Here is a 22613-nt window from a genome sequence, read left to right on the forward strand (position 1 = left end):
AACAGATTGATAATAGACTTTAAAATTACCAATTTTTAATTTTTAATTAAAGTGCAATTCTTTCAAGGCATCTGCATTTTCTCTGCAGTACTGCATTGCTGTAAATTTTTGCCTAATCACTACTCAGGATTCGAAAAAAAATTTTGAGCTTAAAAATATGACCACTGTTAGTATGCATCACTTTTTCTTGCCTGCTGCTGCTTGAGTAAACCAGATCTCTCACTTTGCCCTCTTCCTGACAACGTGTCACTTCGCTTCTGCTAGCTATTCTCCACTTTTTTAGATGTAATTACGTGTCTAAAACTGTGTGGGTACATTTAGCACCCTTAGTGTTCCACAAATTAAAAAGATAACGTGCTAAGAAATTCATCATTCAGAAATAAATGATTAACTACCAAGCTAGCCATGCTTCTTCCAAAATTCCATATGGTCATCCACTACATAGCAATTTCCAGTCATGTATGTAGCAGTTTTTCTCAGCCATGACTACAAATTGGTGCATTCTCTAATTAAACTCTCATCTAATATTAAGCTATCTCCAACAAAATAAATCATCACGTTTATTCATACATAAGGTTTGTATTCGAATCTTGATTTACATCTATATAATATATTTTCTTTTTAATAACATTATCTGTTAATTATTATTTAATTATTAATTAATTATCTCTGAATAATGGAAGAAATTTCTCCAAAACTTTTGGTCAAATAAATCTGGGTATTATTATTAACTTCTATGGCTACTCCTTGAGATGATAACCTTCGGATAACTCTGAAGACTAACAATTAACATTTAACTGCTGGAAAAATAGCTCTAAATGTTATAGTTTTAAGATGTGTTTTTTTTTTTAATTTATTTCTTAAATTGATGAAAAGTATCAAAATATGAATAATATAATTCCAAAATTATTTTTGCTTCTAATAAACATAAAAAATTCCTATTAACCATTTTAGGAGTAAGGAATTTACATCATTTAAATAAATACAAAATTACAGAAAACTAACCAAGGATTTTGATTCATATCCTGGTAAATTTATTTGTATCTTCCCATTAGATAACTTTTTAGCAGTTAAAATGCCACATGCAGTCTCAAATTCCAGTGTTTCAAAATGGTTGTCTGCAAAATAAATTTCATAAAATTCAAAAATTTCGAAAATAGTTAATAAAATTTATTTCCTTTCCTAAAAATGTCTCAAACTAAATACATTTGACATAATGTAAAATGTAATCACTAATGAATAAATGCTGCATATTCTAATTCACACTAAATGTCAAAGTTTTATTTCTGTTTTTTAGAAACAGCCATGTTTTTGCTAATCAACACATTCTGCAATATTTTGCAGTTCAGTATCATTATTGTACAACACATATCTAAGGTGCTGAAAAAATAATGACAACTTTTTGCACTAATATTGTTGTGAGTACAGTGCTTAAATTGCGCCGGAGCCCAGCTCTGGTACTTCTCAATATTTAAGATAAATTACAATTTTAGTGGAGCGCACCAGAGTCCTAAATAAGATAAGCTCCAGTACTTCTTTTTACAAAACTGAACCACAATTTAAAGGGAAAAAGATTTAAAATTCTTAATGTTTTAGTTTAACATTAAGCAGACCTTGCAATACTCTATTTCCCTAGAAATACGAACTCATGAGAACGTGAGACGTTCAAGTAAAGCCTTTTCACTCACATGCGGAAACCTTTCCCTTTAAGAAGCGCAATAAATTTGGGGGAGTTTGTTTAGGAACGCGTAAATTTCTCGCCATGCCATCATACCTAGTGTATTGTTATTGATGCTTACAGTTAGTTATCCATGCAGGAAGGAAAATTTGTATTCTTAAATGTGCATTGAGTGACAGCAAGTACAGTAAAAGTGAAATACTGAGATAAACTGCTCAAGCACATCCTATACATCATCTTCCCACAGTATCCACTAATGGGAAAAACCTTACCAGCAACTTTACATTCATCCTTAGGAGTCAGATTCAGGACTCATTTTACCCCTGTCACACATCTGCTTGATGGTTGTAATTATATCAGCAGAGAGCCGCGGTCAAAGAGAATATTCTCTCTCACCAAGATTCCCCTCATTTTTTGTTTCCACCCACTCATACTCTCATTCTGTTTCGTCCTGGAATTTTCATCAGCTATACTTTTAAGTATATTTAATTTTTGTGATGATAAAAGAAATTCCCTTCCCCTCAGAGCTTAAACCCACCGGATCTCGGCTCCGGTGCTTCTTAGTTTTTGTAATAAATCATAATTCTAGGAGGAACGCACCGGAGTCCTGAATAAGAAGGCTACGGCACTTCTTTTATGTAATTGAATAACAATTTCAGTAGAAATTTAATCTTGAAAATTTTACTTTAACAATACAATTATATTAAAAATCGCTTATTAAATTTCAATTTACCTTTTTGCATTTAATTTTAATTATTTAATTACTTCATTTTTTAATTATTTCAATAAATAATAATTACTTATCTAATTATTATCAATTAAATTATAATTAATTAATTATATAATTATTATTGATTAAATAATAATTTATAAACATTAATTAAATAGCTATTAATTAATCTGATAATAATTAACTATTTAATTTTAAAATTATTAATGAGTTTAATAGTCATTTTATTCATTTATTTACTCTTGTTCCTCTTTGCTTACGGTTTTCCATAGGGCTCCGGCACTTCTAATTTTAGAAATTAAGCCCTGTGTGAGTATTTACATAAAAATGAGCCTAACAGCTCACATATGGAAGAATTCATATGAATACGAAACATAAATATGGATGGTCATAACTGCACAAGGTATGGTAAGCATTTGTTTTTTGGGGAGGGATGAAGGATTAGGAAATTAAACATATTCCTTGTTTCTACAAAGCCTAAAACCTGATCAGATAAAAGCAATGAAATCAAAAGTACAAATATTCAGAATTTTGTCCACTGAGGAAAGAATCACTGCAGCAATAACAACACTACTGACAGACCATTCTTACCCAAATATCAGAAGATATTGAATATCATTTCAACGAGACCTGTGTGGCTCATAGTACAAAGAAAGACTAATGCTTTCAGAATATATTTTAGATAAATAGTTTCACCAATGCCAAAACATTTTTACATTTTTAGATTGCTGTAAGCTGTTAGCAGACTTGTATATTGTGTTTTAATTTGTTTTAATTCATTATATTATTATTCATTATATTATTATTTAATTCATTATATTATTATCATTTAATTCATTATATTATTCATAATTATTTTGTTTAATTTGATATATTTTAATCTTTAAAAAATGAATCTCTTCTGCATGATTATATCTCTTAAGGTTTGCTATTTCAGTAAACAAGAATGCAGTGACATAAAACTTTTTTATTCACAATGCTTACTTTGAAAACAAGAATACAGTTACAGGAGATAAGAACAACAGATTTAATTTTAAGGTAATCAATAGGTAATATTGGTGCACAGATTTCTACAGATAACTGTTCAGCATGTGCTGTTCTATAATAAAAAAGATCCTAAAATATTTTTATTAAAAAAAAAAAAAACTTCTTTACTTACATTACAATTTATGTATAATTTTTCAATTAAAATTTACTTTTTAACACCTCTGAGGAGGGTTATTGTTTCAATTTTGAGAATAAAATCCTGTTCATTACAAATAAAGATCGCAAAAATTGTAGAAAATTAGAGCAAATAACCAGGAATAAAGTTATTAATTTGAATTTTGTTCTTAATAAAGGTAAACTATCACCATTAGCCTCCAGAACATACAGAATCTCTTCTACTGAAATTAAATAAAAAAGTAACGATTATAATTTTGCCAAAAACTTATTTAAAGTCTGATATTGATAATGTAAAATATAATTTGTTTAGCATTTCAAATGAAATATTAAGAACACTTAAGAATTTTCAAAAATAACATTATTTAACCAATTTTGCTTTGAAAGAATCAATGTAATAAAAACATAGGTTTCGGAGGGGAGGACAGGATGTATATACTCTTATCATTTTCCCATAATCTATCATATAAAACAGTATTATGTTAATTTGCTAAATATTTTTAGTTTTCTCACTTTTGTGCTCCTCATTCACACTAATATATTCAATCCAACTTCTTCAAATCTTGCTAGTTAAGCAAGCATAAATTTCAATTATTCTTAACTGCAACTTGGGAGAAACATAGATTAGTTTAAGTTTCAGAAGACTAATCTCTTAGCAGCTAGATTTCCTCTTTGCTTTATTGATTGCATGTTACTAGGTGTTAGCAACTGACAGTTGAACTGAAATTCTGTAATTAGATACAGATTATTTCCAGGTGTTTATTTATTTAAAAATGAAAATCTAGAATTACAAGCCTTTTAAATGTACTTTTAAGTTTGTGCTGTATGTTTACAAAAGGCAATCCCATTTGTAGCTGTATTTATTTGCCAAATTTTTGTCTCAACTTATGGAAACCTGTATGATTTTACTTTTCAGTTCCTAGTAGAATAGTCTTTTAGTAGAATAGTCTAATTGTGTTCATCAATGTTTCAATTATCTTTAAATGTAATAAAGTGTCTTTAAATGTGTTTCCATCGTTAAACGTTTTTTACAGTAATTCAGTTTGTAACAAATAATTCAAAACAAGGAAAAAAAAAGTTTTAAATCCTTTGCACTAGTGCACAATAAAATTTAAGTTTGCTTTATGAGTGATAGTTCTATTACTAGCAATACATTATCATGGTATAATACATGCCAAACTTGAATATCAAAAGATAGAGGTTCTCGCATGAAAACTGGGAGTTTCAGCAGGTTTTTGCTTTGCATAGTGACATTCATGGAAAAAAAAATTCAATATTAATTTCAATTCACTTTAAAATGCATGATTCATATTACTGAGTAATTTAGAATACGATTTTGATATAAAATATATTAATATTTAACTACATATTTTAAATTTTATGCTCTTTGGCAAAATTAATTTGGTAATTTTCTTACATTTTGTACTAAGAAAATCCTCAGAAGAGAGAGAAAGCTGTTACTTATCAAAGTACTTTTAATATAGTGATAATAAAATTATACTTGCCAACCTAAAATACTCAAAAATCAGGAGAATGTTTTTTGCAAAATCAGAAGAATTTTTCTCAATAACAAAAAGATTTTTCAAATGATAAAAATATAGAGAAAGAAAAATATTTTTTAATAATTAATTAATTTTAAATAGTAACTAATTAATATTTGAATGTTTAGTTACTAAGTCTTACATGCAAATAGTATAAAAATATTTATATGTAAAGAAACATTTTTATTATTTGTCCTTTTAAAAGAAAATAATACTTTAATTAGTTTTTGAAAAAAAAAAAAAATAATGCGACTTTACTAACACTGACTGTAACAACACTAAAAATCCTCTTACACCTTGCATTACCATGGGAAACTGTCAGAATGGCCAAAATTATTCCAGACAGTTGATGTACTTCAAAATTCCATCAGCACCTTTCAGTTTTCCAATTAAATTCCATTTGGTGTCAGTTCTAGCAGGTTTTATAAATCTATCAAAGTTTTCTAATTGTAAACTGAAACTATAATTTTATTAGTTGCAACATCAATATCATTGAATTTCAAAACTTTATAAAGTAAAACATATAATCTATTGAAAAATACCTTATATCAGAAAGAGATGCATTGGCTAGAACAGAAACATCTGCAACTTTAGCATGTAAAGTAGCTTCATGCTTAATTGAAAATTTATGTAGTATGTAGTCACATACTTGCCAGAAGTAGCTTTTAAAATGGAAATAAGACTTATTTTTGTCTAAAAGTTGTTCCACTACTTTGTTAAGAGAAACCCCTATTACCAAATCTTCATCTTTCTTGATTTTCTATTTTATTATAAGATAAAACAAAGGACGGTTTTACAAATTTTGTTAAAAGTCTAAACAGATCACTAATCATTGATTGTGAAATGTAAATTATTGCAATTCTGCACTGTAGAACTGTGCTAAGAACATCAAATGATGGCAAAATGGAGTTTACAAAAATGCAAAAAGCTATATTATAGTTCGAAAACAAAAATATAAATATTTGTACTTCACAAAATAAACTTATAGTAGTTGGAAAATGTGTCCCATCTCGAGGAATTTTTTTATCTTTGTATCACATTTATGCTTATATTTTGTAGTATTATTCTGAGCATTATTAATTAAATTGCTCACAGGTGAAGAAATTATTTTGCTCGCATCTATTTTTAACAGTGAAAGTATTAACTATGTCCATTTACTTTAAGTATTTTATAATTTTCAACAGAGCCTTTTATCTGAACTCTAGAAGCATTTATACTTTCCTTAAAAAAATGTAAGAAATGGGTTCCATTGGTCTAGGGTTCTACATAAAAATTTATCTATATATAACCAGCATGTACATACATGTTTCAATATTTTCCTTATTTTAGTAATATGCAGCTATCGGAGCTGTTTCAATTTTCCCTTTCTTTTAGAGCTCTTTTCAAGATAATAATAAATATCAACAATGTGTTCGTCCAACACTTACCGATAAAGAAGCTTCCCCTTTTTCAGTAGCTAAATTTAAGAGGTGACAAGTGTGCCTCATAATTTGTGAATCCGGAATTTTCTTTTTTTTAAAACATTTGCATAAAAATAGACAATTCTGTTTTCACCAGATGGCATGTAGCATGAAATGTTACTTTTTTTTAATATTATTAGCATTGGCAACAAGTGTTCAGATTTCAAAAGAGATGCGAGATGTTGAGTATAATTCTTTTTTGATTCAACATGTTAAGATTTACCTGAAATAAAAGTGTTTTCTTGGACTGGAATTTCAACAGTTCACTGAAATTTTGTCTAAGCATCCTTGGCCCAGATTAGAATTTTTGGAAAAAACGGTAAGTGAAACCTTTTTTTTTTCTTAATGTAGAATTCTGAATTGAAAAAGGTCAAGGGATTTGTAATTAATTTTCTTATAGTTTTCAAAATGGAATCCCTGCTGGTATAACAAGCTTGAGTATTTGATTTCAGAATGAATAATCAATACTTTTGAAACAAACAGAAATGTTTTTGAGATAACTTGAATGTCGAACTTATGTTTATTTTATTATTGTGAAACAGTGAAGCTTAGCATGTCAAATTTATATTTGAATTGACTGACACTGAAAAAGTGAACTATATTTTGTATACTTTCGAACAAATTGACATTTATTGAAAAGTTTTGCATTCTGAACTTAATTTTATATTTACTGAAAATCTTTATATTCTGAACTTGATTTGAATTGACAGAATTCTTGGAAATTTGTATATATATTAAAATTTGGCCAAAGCACAAACATACACTTAATTAAAAGGACAATTAAAAAGGAGTTAATGATTCAGAAGTTGCATTATCAAAACAGATTTAAATACTGGAAAGACAGAGGAGCTTATAGAAATTTTTTCAATTAAATTTGGACATCTAGCATTATGATCAACAACTTGAATCACTTTTTAAGCCTGAGAATTTTGATATCGAATTTGAAACTAAAGAATATAGAGAAAAAAGTATTGCTTTGGCAATTTCATACGAAAAAGAAAATCGAAGAATTTTCAAAGGCTCAAGTTGTGACAACCTTTATTTACCTATATCAGCAGAAGCCTATGACAAAGCTATACAATTATTAAAGTACAGATTTCCCAATCTCAAGATATAGATTCAAGCACACATGCACAAGATTCCAACTATGCAACCATTAAAAAACTCTAATGATATTAAATCTATTAAGAACTCTGTCGATAATTGTAATGTGCAATTAAAAAGTTTAGAATCATTAGACGTGTCTCCTAAACATTATGGAAATATTTTACACTTATGTTATAAAAACTTATTCTGAGAGTTTTAGTGTTAAACTATAATAAATCATAAGACAAATCTGGCTCAGACTGCACATTCTCAAACTGAAGATTATGTTCCTTTAATATTTAATAATAATAAAATATTGATAATATTAGAGCCATTTATTCAAATAGTCCTTCATTAATCTCTAAAATACTAATTCTTATTAAACTACTACATTCAATTTAGATTAATGCAGCATTACAATGGGTATTCATACAGAAATTAGCTTACTCATAAATTATAATTTTTGCAATATGGTTTTACACATGGGTTTTACTGCTGAAGTGAAATTGATTTCCAGAATTTTTATTCAGTTTGGAATAATATAAGGATATTACTTACTGCATATAGAAAAAAGAACTGCAGCTGAAGCTACCGTTGCATGGCCACAAAGACCAACTTCACATGTGGGCGTATACCACTGTAGGGCAAATCGCTTAGCTGAGAAGAAAAATTCAATTTTATTCAATACTACAAAAATTCCAAGGAAAAAAGGTAACAATATAAAACCACAGTTTTTAAAAGTGAAAATATGAAACTTTGAATAATGAAGTTATACATACAGTGTACCAATTTGAAACCAAAAGATATGCTAATGATAAAAAAAGTAATAACAATAATAATAAAATAACAGCCACTGTAGTAAATTACTAATCTTTATTTATTCAGAATAATTTCCTCTAATTTGTGAGCATCTACTATACCTTACTTTTTGAGATCACTGAATCACCATTAGGAAGAGTTAAAGGAATGTATTTAAATGCTCATAACATTTTATTAGGTATTCAACAGTGAAAATATCATTATACTGAAAAAAATGTCACATAGCTCACAAAGTAGAATTAACAAAATGCAAATGTGTTTTGTGGCCGAAAAGTATTCAGTGGCAACCATTGTGATAAGTAACATTATCATAAAAAAGAAACCAGGCATACTCTTCTCAACATTCAAGCGTTATGCAATATTTTTGAAACCAGAAAGTTCAGAATATCCAAATAAATGGTAACAGTAAGACATTGTTCACAGGACACCAGCTCTGCAATAATGAATCTTGTTGCTTTATTCTTGCAAAAATTTGGATTTTTCAATGGTAACGAGGTTTTTGCTTAGTTTCAATGTATTACGAGGAGCCAGAGCAGGTAATAAACAGAAAAATAAATTATTTTCTGCAATAGATAAAGTTAAACGATAATATTAATAATTACTTAACTGAAAATTTTACCAAAAATATCATTACTTGGTTGCATACTTGTAAGCACAAATTCTTAAACTTATGAAGTTTGCTCAACAGCATTTTATGGGACCCAATATAATCAAAGACCTTGATTAACCATTATGATCTAGCTTCTATAGCTCATTGATAATGCAAAGAACTTCAATATAAAGACTATGTAGACGAATTTCATAAACATATCATTACTGGCAATTTAACAATAGTTCAAAACCAGCTTTTAAGAAATTTAATGAAAAAAGGCACAAAATTTAGACCAGTACTGAAAATTGGCAAAAATCAATGTTTTAGACGTTTTGAAAAATATCTTCACGAGTTCATAATTAAAACAGTTACAAATTAAATACTTCAAATTCTGCCTTTATGGCTTGGAAACATAAAGTGTTTGAAGAATTCAAAGGACTGAATTTAATAGCAATTTACCATGGAATTTTTCCAATCCTCTAATACAAGATTTGAAACAAAAATTCATAATCACCAAAATTGACAAAGCTAGTAATAATTACAGCATTATTTGAAAAAAAATTTTTATGTCTCACTAGTTGATACTGAACTGAATAAAGCCATTACTTACAAACTTACCAATACACAAGAAAATGTCAGCAAAAAAGCTGAAAGTTATTCATAAGAAACTACAAACTACACAATCATCTAACTACAATAGAGTAGCAAATCTTTATACTCTTCCAAAATTCCATAAATCACCACTCAAATTTAGATTTATAGCACATGCTACAAATAATTATAAAAAGAATATAGATTACATATTTGCAATTAAACTTTAAAAAAATGTATTTTAATTCATCAAATAGTTAACAAGCAGCACAACTACTGTCGGATTAATTATAATAACGCTCTAGTTCTCAACTAATTTAAAAATTTAGAAATCAAGAACATTAACTGCTATGCCTTAAAAAACCTTTATACTTCTCTACCATTGGATGAAATTTATACTAGTTTAATGCAACTCCCACAACCTTTTCCTGATATGCTAAGCAGTCTCTGAATTGAAAGATGGAAAACTTACCTGCATTGTGCATTATTTAACAACTACATTAAATTCAATAATAATAAGATCTTTCAGCAGGTGAAAGGAATTCCAATGGGAGCAAATACTTCTACACAAATATGTAACCTATTTCTTTTTGTGAATTAATATAAATTCCATCTCACTTTGAATAATGAATTAAAGTTATTTGCAAATACATTTAGATACATTAATGACATTATAACTTTCAATAATAATTCTGCATTAAAACAATTCAAAATTTGCCCAGGTAGTTTAACACTTAATAGAACTAATACGAATCAAGACATTCTGCTTAAGTGTTTGCAACATAACATATTCAGGAACAAGTAACTGGATCGTGATTATGTTTTCCAAACAGTAAAAATGTGGCTTGGCAGATTTCAAAATGGTGACTTAAATGATGCATTCTAGTCTGAATGGTGTTATGCCTTAACAAAAAATATCAAAAGGATTACAACTAAGAAGATTGCTGAAAGGATAAAAATTAACAATTCATCTACATCCATGATTAAACAATCTGGCTTTGCCTAAAAGTTCAATACATGAGTGCTTGAGTGCTACACATTTAAACAAAAAAAAAAAAAAAAAAAAAAGTTAGCTCATGCTTCTGCATTGCTTAGGAGTAATTAAAAAAAAAAAAAAAACTGTTTCCACATTGATTTGAACCAGACAATGAAAAATCAATAATGTGAAACAACATGTGATGAAATAGGGAACAGAAACAAGCAAATGAAGAGTTCCCTGCTAAGAGTTGCTTTACATCAAGGAAAATGTTACTATCTGTCTGAGAGGTACTGGAGGAAAATCATTTTCTGCATGCTTCTCTTACCTGGCAAAACAATCACAGAGACTAAACACTTTAGACATCTTAATAATTCAATGTGCAAATTCATGGAAATTATCTAGTTTCAGCTATTTCAGTGGTTTCAGCAAACAGGGTCATCAACCATCACAACAGTATCAGATATTTCAAGCTACCCAAGCAATGTTGTGAAAATTGAGACTTAAAGCAATAAATCTTCAATTACCTTCTATACTGCCAGTTGTAATTTCTTCAGACTTTCACATGCTTCTTTCCCAGCAGAATAATATAAATTACAGTAGTGAGATTCTGTAGAGGCTGCTAAAATTTGCCTCATAAACTACAGCAGTTTCTGCAAAAAAGAAATCCTAAAACTTGCGAAACATTGAGAGAAAATTGCAGAAAATTATAGTAACTGATTAAAAATATTCTCTTCTCAGATTTGATGCTTTGTGTTTCATTTTTAAACTGGGTCTAAACTATTTAAATTATCTAATACTTAATTTTTTGTTTACGAGTTTTCAAAAATTTTTTCAAAAAATTAGCATCAATTACCATGAGCTAATAATGCATAAAATAAAACTTTTTACGTGTTTTAAACAAATTTTTTCACGTGTGTATGTATTATCACATTGACGATGAAATTCTCAGCAAGCAACGTAATTTAGCACCAATTATAGATAAGAGTGATTTTACAATATACTCGTAACACCTGCAATTTTGTCTAAAGTTAACTCTCATTAATTTTATGAACAAGGGCGTAAATTAACTATTACTGCTGCATGATTTTTCTTGCATTTTGATAAAAATGAATTTGAGGGCTCTAGAATCACATTTGTGGCTACACTCCAGTTCAATTGCAGGCAGTTGAGAGAACTAACATTTGTTGAATGGGTAAAAGAATAGCTGGATATGGCTAACAAACTGGTTATAGATCAGAACAATCACCTGCAGGAAATTTGTACTCATAACATTATAAATAGAGCTTCTAGCAAATTTGGAAAGCTTAACAAAATAGTAGAAATCAGCAAAAGCCTTTCTACAAAGTATAAAACGAAGTAGGTTGAATACTTCCGCAGCAGTGCCTATTTAGTGAATTGAGCAGAGAGACTGATGAATATTTTATTGTAACAATTACAGACAGAAGTGAGGTTCAGAATTCCACAGAATCAACTTGTTTGGCTTTGGCAGAATATCCGGAAACTTTCATGGTTTGATGACAGTCAACTTTCACAGTCAACAGGATACTACATAAGCACCCCTTTACTTTATTTAACATAAAATTACAATATTCTTTTAATAAAACATTGTTAAATGAAAACTAAGGTATTAAAGATATACAAAAGAATCAAATAATTGTGTTAACATTATTTTAGATATCAAATATTAATAATAATAAAACATACTATTTTCAAAGGTATCTTCTTCATTAATAATTTTAATAAAAGCTGTTTCAGACAAGTTTATTTCTGAAGCTATATTTTGTTTGATATCACTTGGGACAGACTATAAGAAAAGAAATTCAAAATTTATAAGAAATAATAATCATACAACAAAAGGAATAACTAAAAAATGTATAAATTAAAGTTAATAAATTTTTAGGCTTCGGCAAACAAATCTTTACATAAATTTCAAGATGACATGGCCCTCATTGTATGATTCATGCACTTCATTGTTACAACTTCTTCAATATCTAAAACTCAACAGCACTGATAAATCTCTCATACCAATTCATCTACTTTTGACATAATATAAAACAATATTCTATGTCATAACTTATATAGCTGTCAATTATAACCTCAAACATTGAATAACTGTATATTGTTTCAGGAAACCGAAATTTGACTATTTAAAGACAATAACTAATGCACATTGTTGTTGAAAAATAGTAAGCAATGAAAAAGATAACAACTGCCAAAGGGGGAATGAAATACTGACTGGAAAAAATTTGTATGAAAAAATAAGAATACAGTACAAAGTTCAAGATCCAAAATCACTGGAATTTTAGATCATTATTTTAAATCTAGCAAGATGACATGCAGACATGGCAACATTGGAACTTCCCTTATATTTAGGCAGATAGAAAAGTGCTAGCCTCCAAAGGACTGCTGCTAGTGTCGCCACACAGGGTAGCACCAAGTAGCAAAGATTAGGGATGGCAGAATTTAGGGAGGTAATGGACAGCAGAATTCAGAACTCACAGAGATTGCATCAAATGGCAAAATGTGTAATCCTGGCCCTCCCCCTCTCCCCACAAACATTCAGAGGCCAACAATGTAGTCCTGGCCAGCTACAAAGCCAGTGAATACATTATTATTGGCCACAGTGTGACTCCCCAGTCAGCAGATGTTTGAAAATGACATGCAAGAATCTTAGTCATGAGAAAAATTGCATTTATGGTACACATGCTTCCTTTTATTATCATACTCTCCATTCCTAGACTTTGAAAGGGAGTTACTTTATTATTATTATTTTAATTTATTTATTTATTTAGGAGGCAGAAGTCCAGAGGTCATGATATCAGATCATTCCGGATATTGGACATTCAGATTTCAGACTTTGTACTGTACTGTGCAGGATTACAAAAACCAGAACAAAAATGTTAACTGGAATGGTAATTGGATTACAATTTTTAAAAAGATAATTTCTAAAGAGTTACTAATATTCATTATGAATTATTTTTTATAAAATCAAATAATTGCACTATTCATAATATGAATATGATCAACATAGATGTAGCTGAATTCATACTTTTACTTTTTCGCTCAAATATTATTAACACCTCAAACAGATTTTATTGTTTGTGTTTAGTTGTTTTTCTTAATGCAAATAAAGATCAGAAGTTGTTACCAGGTCAATGAGTCCTAAGATACTCCACTTATCATTCCTATGATAAAAGTTCATTGGTTGTCGGGGTAACATGATAAACCATTTAAAAAGGTAATTTTAGATAGACTTCATTTTTATATCATTTAATATCATTTTTAATGGATGTTATTTTATCTATCTTATAATGAATATTTCAATAAAATAATTTAGTAGACTAAATAACATACATTTCCAACACTCCATTATACGCCACTTGTAAAATTTTTGCATAGACTTTTCTCTGATTTCCAATACACTTTTCTCCAACATCCTATTTTAGCATTTAAAATAAAATAAAATGACATTATGAAGTCTTATAATAATATGTAAATGGCAATCCTTTCAGTACATTATTTTTTACAATTACATTTCAATAGTAATCTGCTTTTTGAGGTGATAATATACTTTTTTTATATTTTAATATTATTCTATTTATATCATTTTACATTAAAAAAAAATTGCTGAAACAAATGCTAAAGATTTCAAAATTGAATGTTTTTTGAAGTTTGAATTTTAATTTTATTGAACAGAAATGATTAAGACACAATAACACGCCGAATAAATACTAATTCAGAAGTCAAACAACAAAAATCAGCGTTATATTTACAAAGTTTTCACAGGACTAGTTTTGATGGTTTTACCAAACCACCATCCTCAGCTGCAATGCAGTTTTGCAGCTGAGGATGGTGGTTTGGTAAAACCATCAAAACTAGTCCTGTGAAAATTTTGTAAATATAACGCTGATTTTTGTTGTTTGACTTTTGAATTAGTAACTGAATAATATCTTTATCAGTTGACAAACAGACAATAACTCTACTTGTCAACTGTTTTTGTTCTATTTATTTAATGGGAAATTCCCCTCTCAAGTTTTATATCGAAAATTTTTCATTTAATAAGAGGTTCCTCACTTCTTTACCACAGAGTTTATCTATCATTTCAGCATCAAAATGTCACTAGATACCTTTCTCTTGTTCAATACATAGTAACTGAATTAGTAACTGAATAATATCTTTATCAGTTGACAAACAGACAATAATTCTACTTGTCAACTGTTTTTGTTCTATTTATTTAATGGGAAATTCCCCTCTCAAGTTTTATATCGAAAATTTTTCATTTAATAAGAGGTTCCTCACTTCTTTACCACAGAGTTTATCTATCATTTCAGCATCAAAATATCACTAGATACCTTTCTCTTGTTCAATACATAAATCTACTGCAGTAAAAATGTGCTTTAACCCACACCTTTGGTTTAAAATCACACTAAGGCTCTCGCCAGACTCACCCACATAGATCATATTACTTAAAAGTAACAACAAAGGTGTAAAACATGTAAGTATTACTTAAAAGTAACCAACAAGGATGTAGAATATGTAAGTATTACTTAAAGTAATAACAAGGGCATAAAACATGTCTGTATTGCTTAAAAGTAATAACATTTCACCCACCTGCTGCTTCAAAAACCTTTCACATGAGAAATCTTTAACAAATTTTTTGTTCACTTAATACAGCACTTTTAACACAGATTTTGATGAATAAATGTATGTATTAAGAAACTATTGCACTTATAGTTCCATTTGTAATAATGAGGAACTGAAGTTATATATTCATAATAGTAACTGCAGTGGATTTATTTAAACTTTACTAGTCTTCAAACAGATCTTCTGACTTATTCTGATCTTCATGTTACTGATTCAAACTTACTGAAGAAGTTCCATAAAGGCAAACAAATATATATATATAATGTTGTATGATCTTAAATTCATTTAGTGTGAAAACATGTTACTATTACTTGTGCAATTGCTGCAAAGTAAGTTAATAATAATTTATTTCCTAAACAATATTGATTAATTGATTATATTATCTCCTAAGTTTAATTAAAGTAGAATTATTTTAAAAGAGTGAATTCATACTGGTAAGTTATTTTGAGAGATGTTTTGAAGTAACTTGAAAGGAATATGTTAATAATGTTTTAATGGGGACTGGAATTAAATAATTATATAAATATATATATATATCTTTTAACAACATTAAAAAAAAAATTATTATTATTTTCTAAACTTTACACAGATATATGAGGTTTTCTAACAGTTCCAAATCTTGCTGAAAAAGAAATGGAGGTTACAATCAATATGGTGCACAATAAAAGGTTGCAGCATAACATAAATGGCAGATAGCTATTATAACAATACAATTAATACTATTCTCACACAAATATTAATTCATAAGTGAGATAAATCCACAAACAATTCCCTATCAAAATCAATGCATAATTAACAAAGTAACTATTTTTTATGCAATGATTATTAAATTAATGTTACTTAAAAAAATTATATAACTGAACGCCAAGTAGAATTTAAAATTAGGCAAAAAGCAATCTTAGATTGGCATAGATTCACAAATATTTTGCTCCTGAAAAAAAGGGGCATGCATTTGATCATCCTCAAAATCAACAGCATTTTTTTCTAAATATGCATCAATCTAAGGCTGGCTTTCTTTTGCCATATTTTAAATCATGAAAAGATTCATATAAAAGATACCAAGTCAAGCAATCCTGCTAATACAAGAAAATATACAACGCCTTAAACAAAATACATATTATATTTAACAGATGAGTCAAAAAGTATTCTGCAAGGTAGGTAAAATAAGATTTACTAACTTGATCATAAGGAATTAAACAAACAGCGGCGCCGTTCCCTTTAAATGGCTGTTTACTGAAAGCATCAACAATGTAGAGGGCTAATATGGTTTTCTTAGATTTATAAGAATTCGCCATTTTAAACAAATAACTGCTGTTTTAAAACCGAATTCAAGTTACTACTTTAAAACCGCACTATTTACTTACACCTCCAATGAATTTTTTAATCCTCCTTCAAGAGTTTAGTAGTTGCGCCTTATCTCGCAATTCACAATTATTTTTAATATTACATGCCACTACTTTATTATTTTCCACGGGAAATGTACAATTAAAAAAATAGACTTTTAACATATCTTCATAAATTTATAAATATCTATAACACTTTGAAACAGTTGATGTTTTTTAGCATATTCCTGTTAGATTTTAATATTTTTTTAGATTTATTTGTCTGGTTACATTTATATTTTAATAAAAACAATGAATAAAACGAATTAATAAATTAGTAAAAAAATTAATTTGTTTCCCGAGAACACTTTATTGCTGCTTTAAAATAGGCATTTCAAGTTGTTGCCAGCCTTTCCTTGGGCGATCACAGCTCGCGATCATTTATTTCCCAGAGTTGCCAATTCTTACGACGACGAAGATAGTATCAAGATGTAGGAACATCTTCTTACTCCGCTTCTGATACGTAATCAGGGGAAGAACGAAAGAAGAACAGTGTAGTGGGAAGTGTGGAGGGGGTGAAAAGAGAATCTTGTCGGCGCTAGAGACGGCAAAAGGGCGAGTGAGGTCATTGACGTTACCATGGAGGTCATGGACGTTACCAAGATGGAGCGGTGGGTGGAAAACCGCAGAATCAATTAGGCATGAATGAGTCAATTTCGTAAACTGCTGTTATGTGGGTAGGATGTCATTGTGTTACCGATGTTTTCCCCTGGGGTGCGGAGAGTGTCTCAAAGTGCCACTTTGAGACACTCTCCGCACCATTGTGGGATTGTACTGTGTGAAAGAAGTTGACCGCTAGGCGTTTAATATAGTCTTGAATGAGTTCAATTTGTACGTCTCTGTGAATGTAAGTGTTTGCAATATGCCAAGGATCATTGATAATTTCTCGTAAGATTTTATTCCGTAGTACTTGAAATTGTTTAATATTGGTTTTAGCTACCTGTCCCCATACCGGAACTGCATAAAGGAGAGCTGAACGAAGTATGGAGCGATATAAAATTAATTTGTTGTAGATAAGTTGCTTCTTCTATCAGGAAGAGGTCGCATAGTAGCAGAGGCCAATTCTCCCGACTCCTGATTTCCGATCGTGCACCCGCCAACACTATTTACAACATATTTCTCCTGACTTTCTCTTATTCTTAAAATTTCTCACAATTTTTATGTAGTTTGATTTAATACTTCATTATTTGAACCTAGAAAAGTGATATTTGGCAACTGAAAATAAAACTCTTAGTTTTTCTCTAGATTGATGCATGCGTATCGGTTCGTAATAAACTGAGCTTAATAACATTTATTTTACTTATACACACACACACACACACGCACGCACGCACGTGGTTGGTTCCGAACTCTTTAACTACACTGGTCACATGACGCCCCTCCTCCAGTTTTCCGATCATTCTTCCACGTCTGAAGTTATCCATGTGATTTCTTCACAAAAGAACTTACTTGCAGCGAATGTCTTTAATTGCGTCTCCGTCCTTTCTTTTATTGTAGTCTCGAGTTGAGCGTGCCGACCGCATGCGTTTTGAGTACGCTTACGTCGCCTATGACATTTTTTTTTTTTCCTGACATTTGCATACGCATGACCTTTCTGCTGAATTGTGTATTCATTCTACTGATCGGAAGAATCCTTTTTCTGCAATTTCACGGTTATCTGATTAAAATTTACACAGTTGCTTAAGTTTTGTACACCAGTGTAGAAATCTAACCCGGAAATATCCCAGCTTTGAACCAACAACTGACAAAAACAATAACTAAACAACTGGACGCAAATGCTCTCTCTCCGAACATATATAGTTTTCAACCGGCTGCCGTGATATTTCTAATACTTTCTGCTTCTCGAAATTACTGGAAAGGAATATCAGGGTCAAATTATGGTTGCATCTTATAACGTTGCGCGCCTCCAACTTGCACGCAACCAAGAGGTGACTGTGAAAACTTGTATAAAAGATAGAGCCTTGTGAAGGGTTTAAGTCCCTTTTTATTCAACGTAATAAATTACAATTGCGTGCTCTTGACGCTCACAGACTGTGCCAACTTGGCAGTCAAATAAAAATAATAACCTGAAAAGAAAGTAAAGACAAGATTCTAACTACGAGGCTCTCTAAAATAACTAACTCACCGCGTTTTACAATACCGCTGCTAATTCAGCAGACTTGAAGCTCACTGGAACGATTACCACTACTTCCCGCCAAGCACATAGGCCGCAACGCGGGGTTCTTCAATTCTCGCTAACTACCTCCGCGCTCGCTAAGTAAGAATATCACACCGAACTCGTTTCCTTCTATTTAAATCAGAATACTTCCGCTGATAATTTGAATGCTTGCGCGTTCTACTAAAATTTACATATTCTGGCATTGGCAGTTCCAGGGGAAAGTAAGGCTTGACAGGAAAGATAGTTTAAACTTAAAATAAATGTTAGTTAAAATAAATATAAACCCTACAATCTAATATAGTGATCAATTACATTTATTCAATGACAATACCTATTACAGTGATACAGGGACCAGATCAAAATGTCACCCAATGGTCGCCAAATTACCGATACCCTTTTACTCAATGTTAAATGGACTTATCCCTGTATGCTTACTTTTACGGCATAGCTTTCCTTTTTACATTTTTCATGTTACAGAGAAAAATACAACAATTTCACATATAATTGCACCAATATCATCTTTTAATGTACAAAATTCCTAACATTGCTCCCTTCCCAAGGACTGCACATCCCAGGCAGTAAAATCCCTGGATAGGAAGTCATAACTAAGGCATCAATGCAATACTTAAAAATTTCAGAAAATAACATAAAACAAATCAAATACTAAATTATAAATTGAGTGCATAAATTTATAAATTTAGAAAAAAAGAGGACCATGTCTTATATTATTTATATTATATATAATATGCATGAACGTAGCCAGCTCAAATTAGGGGAGGGTGCCCGTTACGACTCCTATGGTTGTACTGTTCTACCTATTACAGCATCTTCAAATAGATACATAATTATTACGTGAAAAATATATCATGTTAATTGAAGTTATCATAATATAAATAATAAGTATATTATAAATTAATAATAGAATTATGCTACATAATATGGATACATTGCATTTAATTATAGTATTTATAATTATTACCTTACAAACATATTAAATGCGAAACTGTTTTTATTTTTCACTTTAATCACTTTAACCTTTATTAAAGCAATTTTAAAAAGCCTAATAAAGGAAATAATAAATAACAAAAATGGAATAATACAATTAAAGGGACTTCAATTATTGTACTTTCATTTCTGATGTACACACTCACATACATGGCGGCACTCTAAATACGCGGCCAGCCGGAAGTCCTCTCGTGTGGTTTAGTGGAAGGGGAGAGGGATGGGAGATCTATTATTATTATAGTTATAATTATATAATAGTCAGAATTTTCAAATGAGAGGGGAAAATTTTTTTACCTTTTTACACAACAGAAATGCTTCCGGTAGAGTTCATTTCATTAGAAAATGTAGAAGTTTTTGGAGAAAAGAAACTCTCAATTTTTGTACACTTTTTGTTAATTTATGCTTTTCTTTTCCAGGGCGCTCCATATTAAGTGATTTATATTAACTGAACACAAGTTAAAGCATTATTGCTACTAACACAACATACAGCAAAATTTGTAGGAAAAACATAGCAAGTTTCGATGGGTTAGATCTGATCCGCTACTTTTCACTTTCTCATGATCAAATTGACCGTAACTCTCATAGTTTATCCCTAAGGGCTTATTGGAATCATCAAGCAGTTTAAAAAATTTTTCAAAAATCGATGTTCTACACTATAAAATTTGAAAACGAATACTATCATTTTAAAAATTTAGGCCATGAATCTGAACTGTTATATGATGCAAATGGACCAGAAAAAAAAATGAACAGTATTTTCGCATTCCTATCCGAGGACAACGGTGATACCCTTTAATAATAATATTGAATTCTTTTCTGCTATTCTGTTCTGCACTATGACAAAAAAGTAAAATGCATTTGTTTTTTATAAACATGTTAGAACTACAGCGTAGAACATCGATTTTTGCAAACTAAAGCTCATGTCAATAAAATTATTTCCTTTGGAAAGGGATGTTGTTGATTCGTAATTTCGGCTTAATGTCGACGATGTATATGATCTTACAATTACATCAAATTTTTATCATTATAATTAGCATTTCATATATGCTTACTGTTGTTTAAATCAGTACAGAAAAACATACAAACGTTATCTGTTTCCACAGGCATGACTAGGGAAGGGATGCCATCCCATCTGTGGAGGACTTTCTGAGGGAAACTGCTTTGTATTTTCCTTAAAAGTAAGGAAAACCATGAAAGCTCGTTCTGATATTCTAACCTATGGCAAACTAGCAATGTTCAGCAATATTATACATTTTGCCTAAAAAGGAAAGTGAGACTCAATATAGAAGACTTTACAATACTGTAAAAGAACAAAAGCTTTACGACTCGGAAGTGTCACATAACCTTCGAAGTATTTTCCCGCCGCTTGTTTGCTGAGGAAGGAAGACTTTTCCTGATCTTACTTCTACATGAAAAATCGTATACTTTACGTTCATTCTTCGTTAATCACATGAAACTTTTGGGAAGCTGGAAAGCAATATTAAAAAAAAAAAAAAAAAAATTAAGCATAGGCAATGGTGAAGCGGGAGGGTGCCTTGGCTACGCGCCTGCTACGTATTGTGGCCAAAGTAAGGAGCTAGGATGCCGTAAAGAAAGACTTTAGGCTTAGAATTTGATGGCTTACGGATCCGAACTACGACGTCGTTCAGCCTGTTTAGGACTGTGTAAAGACCATTCCAAGATGACTGTAGTTTAGCAGAGAATCCTTTCCGTCTGAATGGGATTCCACAACCATACCTTGCTGCTTCGTTGAATCAATGTGCTGTGTCATATCGGGTCTTCATCTTCTCCGTCGCAAGCTGAGTCGCTCTCGTAAAAATTGTGCATGTTCCTCCAAACCGTGCCTGTAGATCTTAGATACACTCCTCAGGCGATGAAGGCGTCTCCGGAGGGCGACCAAACAAAACGTCACAAGGCAGACGAAGGTCACGACCGAAGAGCATCTGAGATGAGGAATAACCAATAGTCTCGTGGACAGCACTGCGATAAGTCAGCAAAAACAAATATAACGTCTTGTCCCAGTCCTTTTTGGTTTCTGAAAACCAACAACGAGAGGTTAAGGCTGCTTCGATGAAACCTTTCCACTATGCCCTCTGATTGGGAATGTAAAAGTGTCGTCTGGGTTTTGCCAATACCAAGAGCTTGCAGAGTTCTTTAAACACAGATGATATAATTTTTTTCCTTGATAGGAATGTAAAAGAGGCACTCCAAACCTGGGAATCCAATGCTGTATCATTACCTCTGCTACTGTGACAGCCTCTTGATCAGGAATAGGATACGCTTCAGGCCACTTTGTGAAATAATCAGTGACAACGAGGATGTATTTGTTGCCATCAGCAGTTCGTGACAGAGCTCCCAGGATTTCAAAGGCGATACTACATTGTAACGTTGCAGCTTGCCGCGGCTGCGTATCTTCAGTCCTTTCCGACCTGCACCACTTTTGCACGTCATTCTTTTCATTATTCCAGTAGAAACGCTCACGAATTCCCTGCAAGATCTTCATTATTCCGAAGTGACCTCCTGTAATTCTTTAAGGACATCCGGAATCCTGGATCTTGGAAGTAGCAGCTGCCGTCGGAATGTCTTTCCATCATCCGATTCGAATTTCCGGTACAAGACGTCGTTTCCAATATGGAGTGAATCCCAGAGTGCCCAGTATTGTTTTGTTGTATGACTATAGATAGAAATGTAATGCCAGGTAAGTTTCCTGTTTGATGATTCCATTAAATCAATTATAGGTTTAATGTCAAGGTCTTCCAGCTGGTCTTTCCTGACTTTATCATCACTCCA

At 30.7% G+C, this 22613-nt stretch overlaps 1 protein-coding gene across 2 annotated transcripts in view; it reads right to left on the reverse strand.

The window, feature by feature from the left end:
* The window catches only part of LOC118195283 (phenazine biosynthesis-like domain-containing protein), a 69160-nt gene that overhangs the window by 31152 nt on the left and 15395 nt on the right, over positions 1 to 22613 (reverse strand). Inside the window, exons 1-4 of one of the 2 annotated variants that reach the window (XM_085813036.1) lie at positions 16460 to 16690; positions 12342 to 12441; positions 8215 to 8313; positions 1006 to 1118 (exon numbers count right to left, since the gene is read on the reverse strand). In XM_085813036.1, coding sequence (XP_085669162.1) covers positions 1006 to 1118; positions 8215 to 8313; positions 12342 to 12441; positions 16460 to 16576 — 429 coding nt within the window. In that variant the 5' untranslated portion in view covers positions 16577 to 16690. Of the gene's footprint in view, positions 1 to 1005; positions 1119 to 8214; positions 8314 to 12341; positions 12442 to 16459; positions 16691 to 22613 lie in introns of those variants that run through there. The other variant, XM_085813037.1, reaches the window with a different exon arrangement.

Source organism: Stegodyphus dumicola, chromosome 3, assembly GCF_044657685.1.
Source record: "Stegodyphus dumicola isolate Sdum_Otavi_A_Nest chromosome 3, ASM4465768v1".
Lineage (NCBI taxonomy): Eukaryota > Metazoa > Arthropoda > Arachnida > Araneae > Eresidae > Stegodyphus > Stegodyphus dumicola.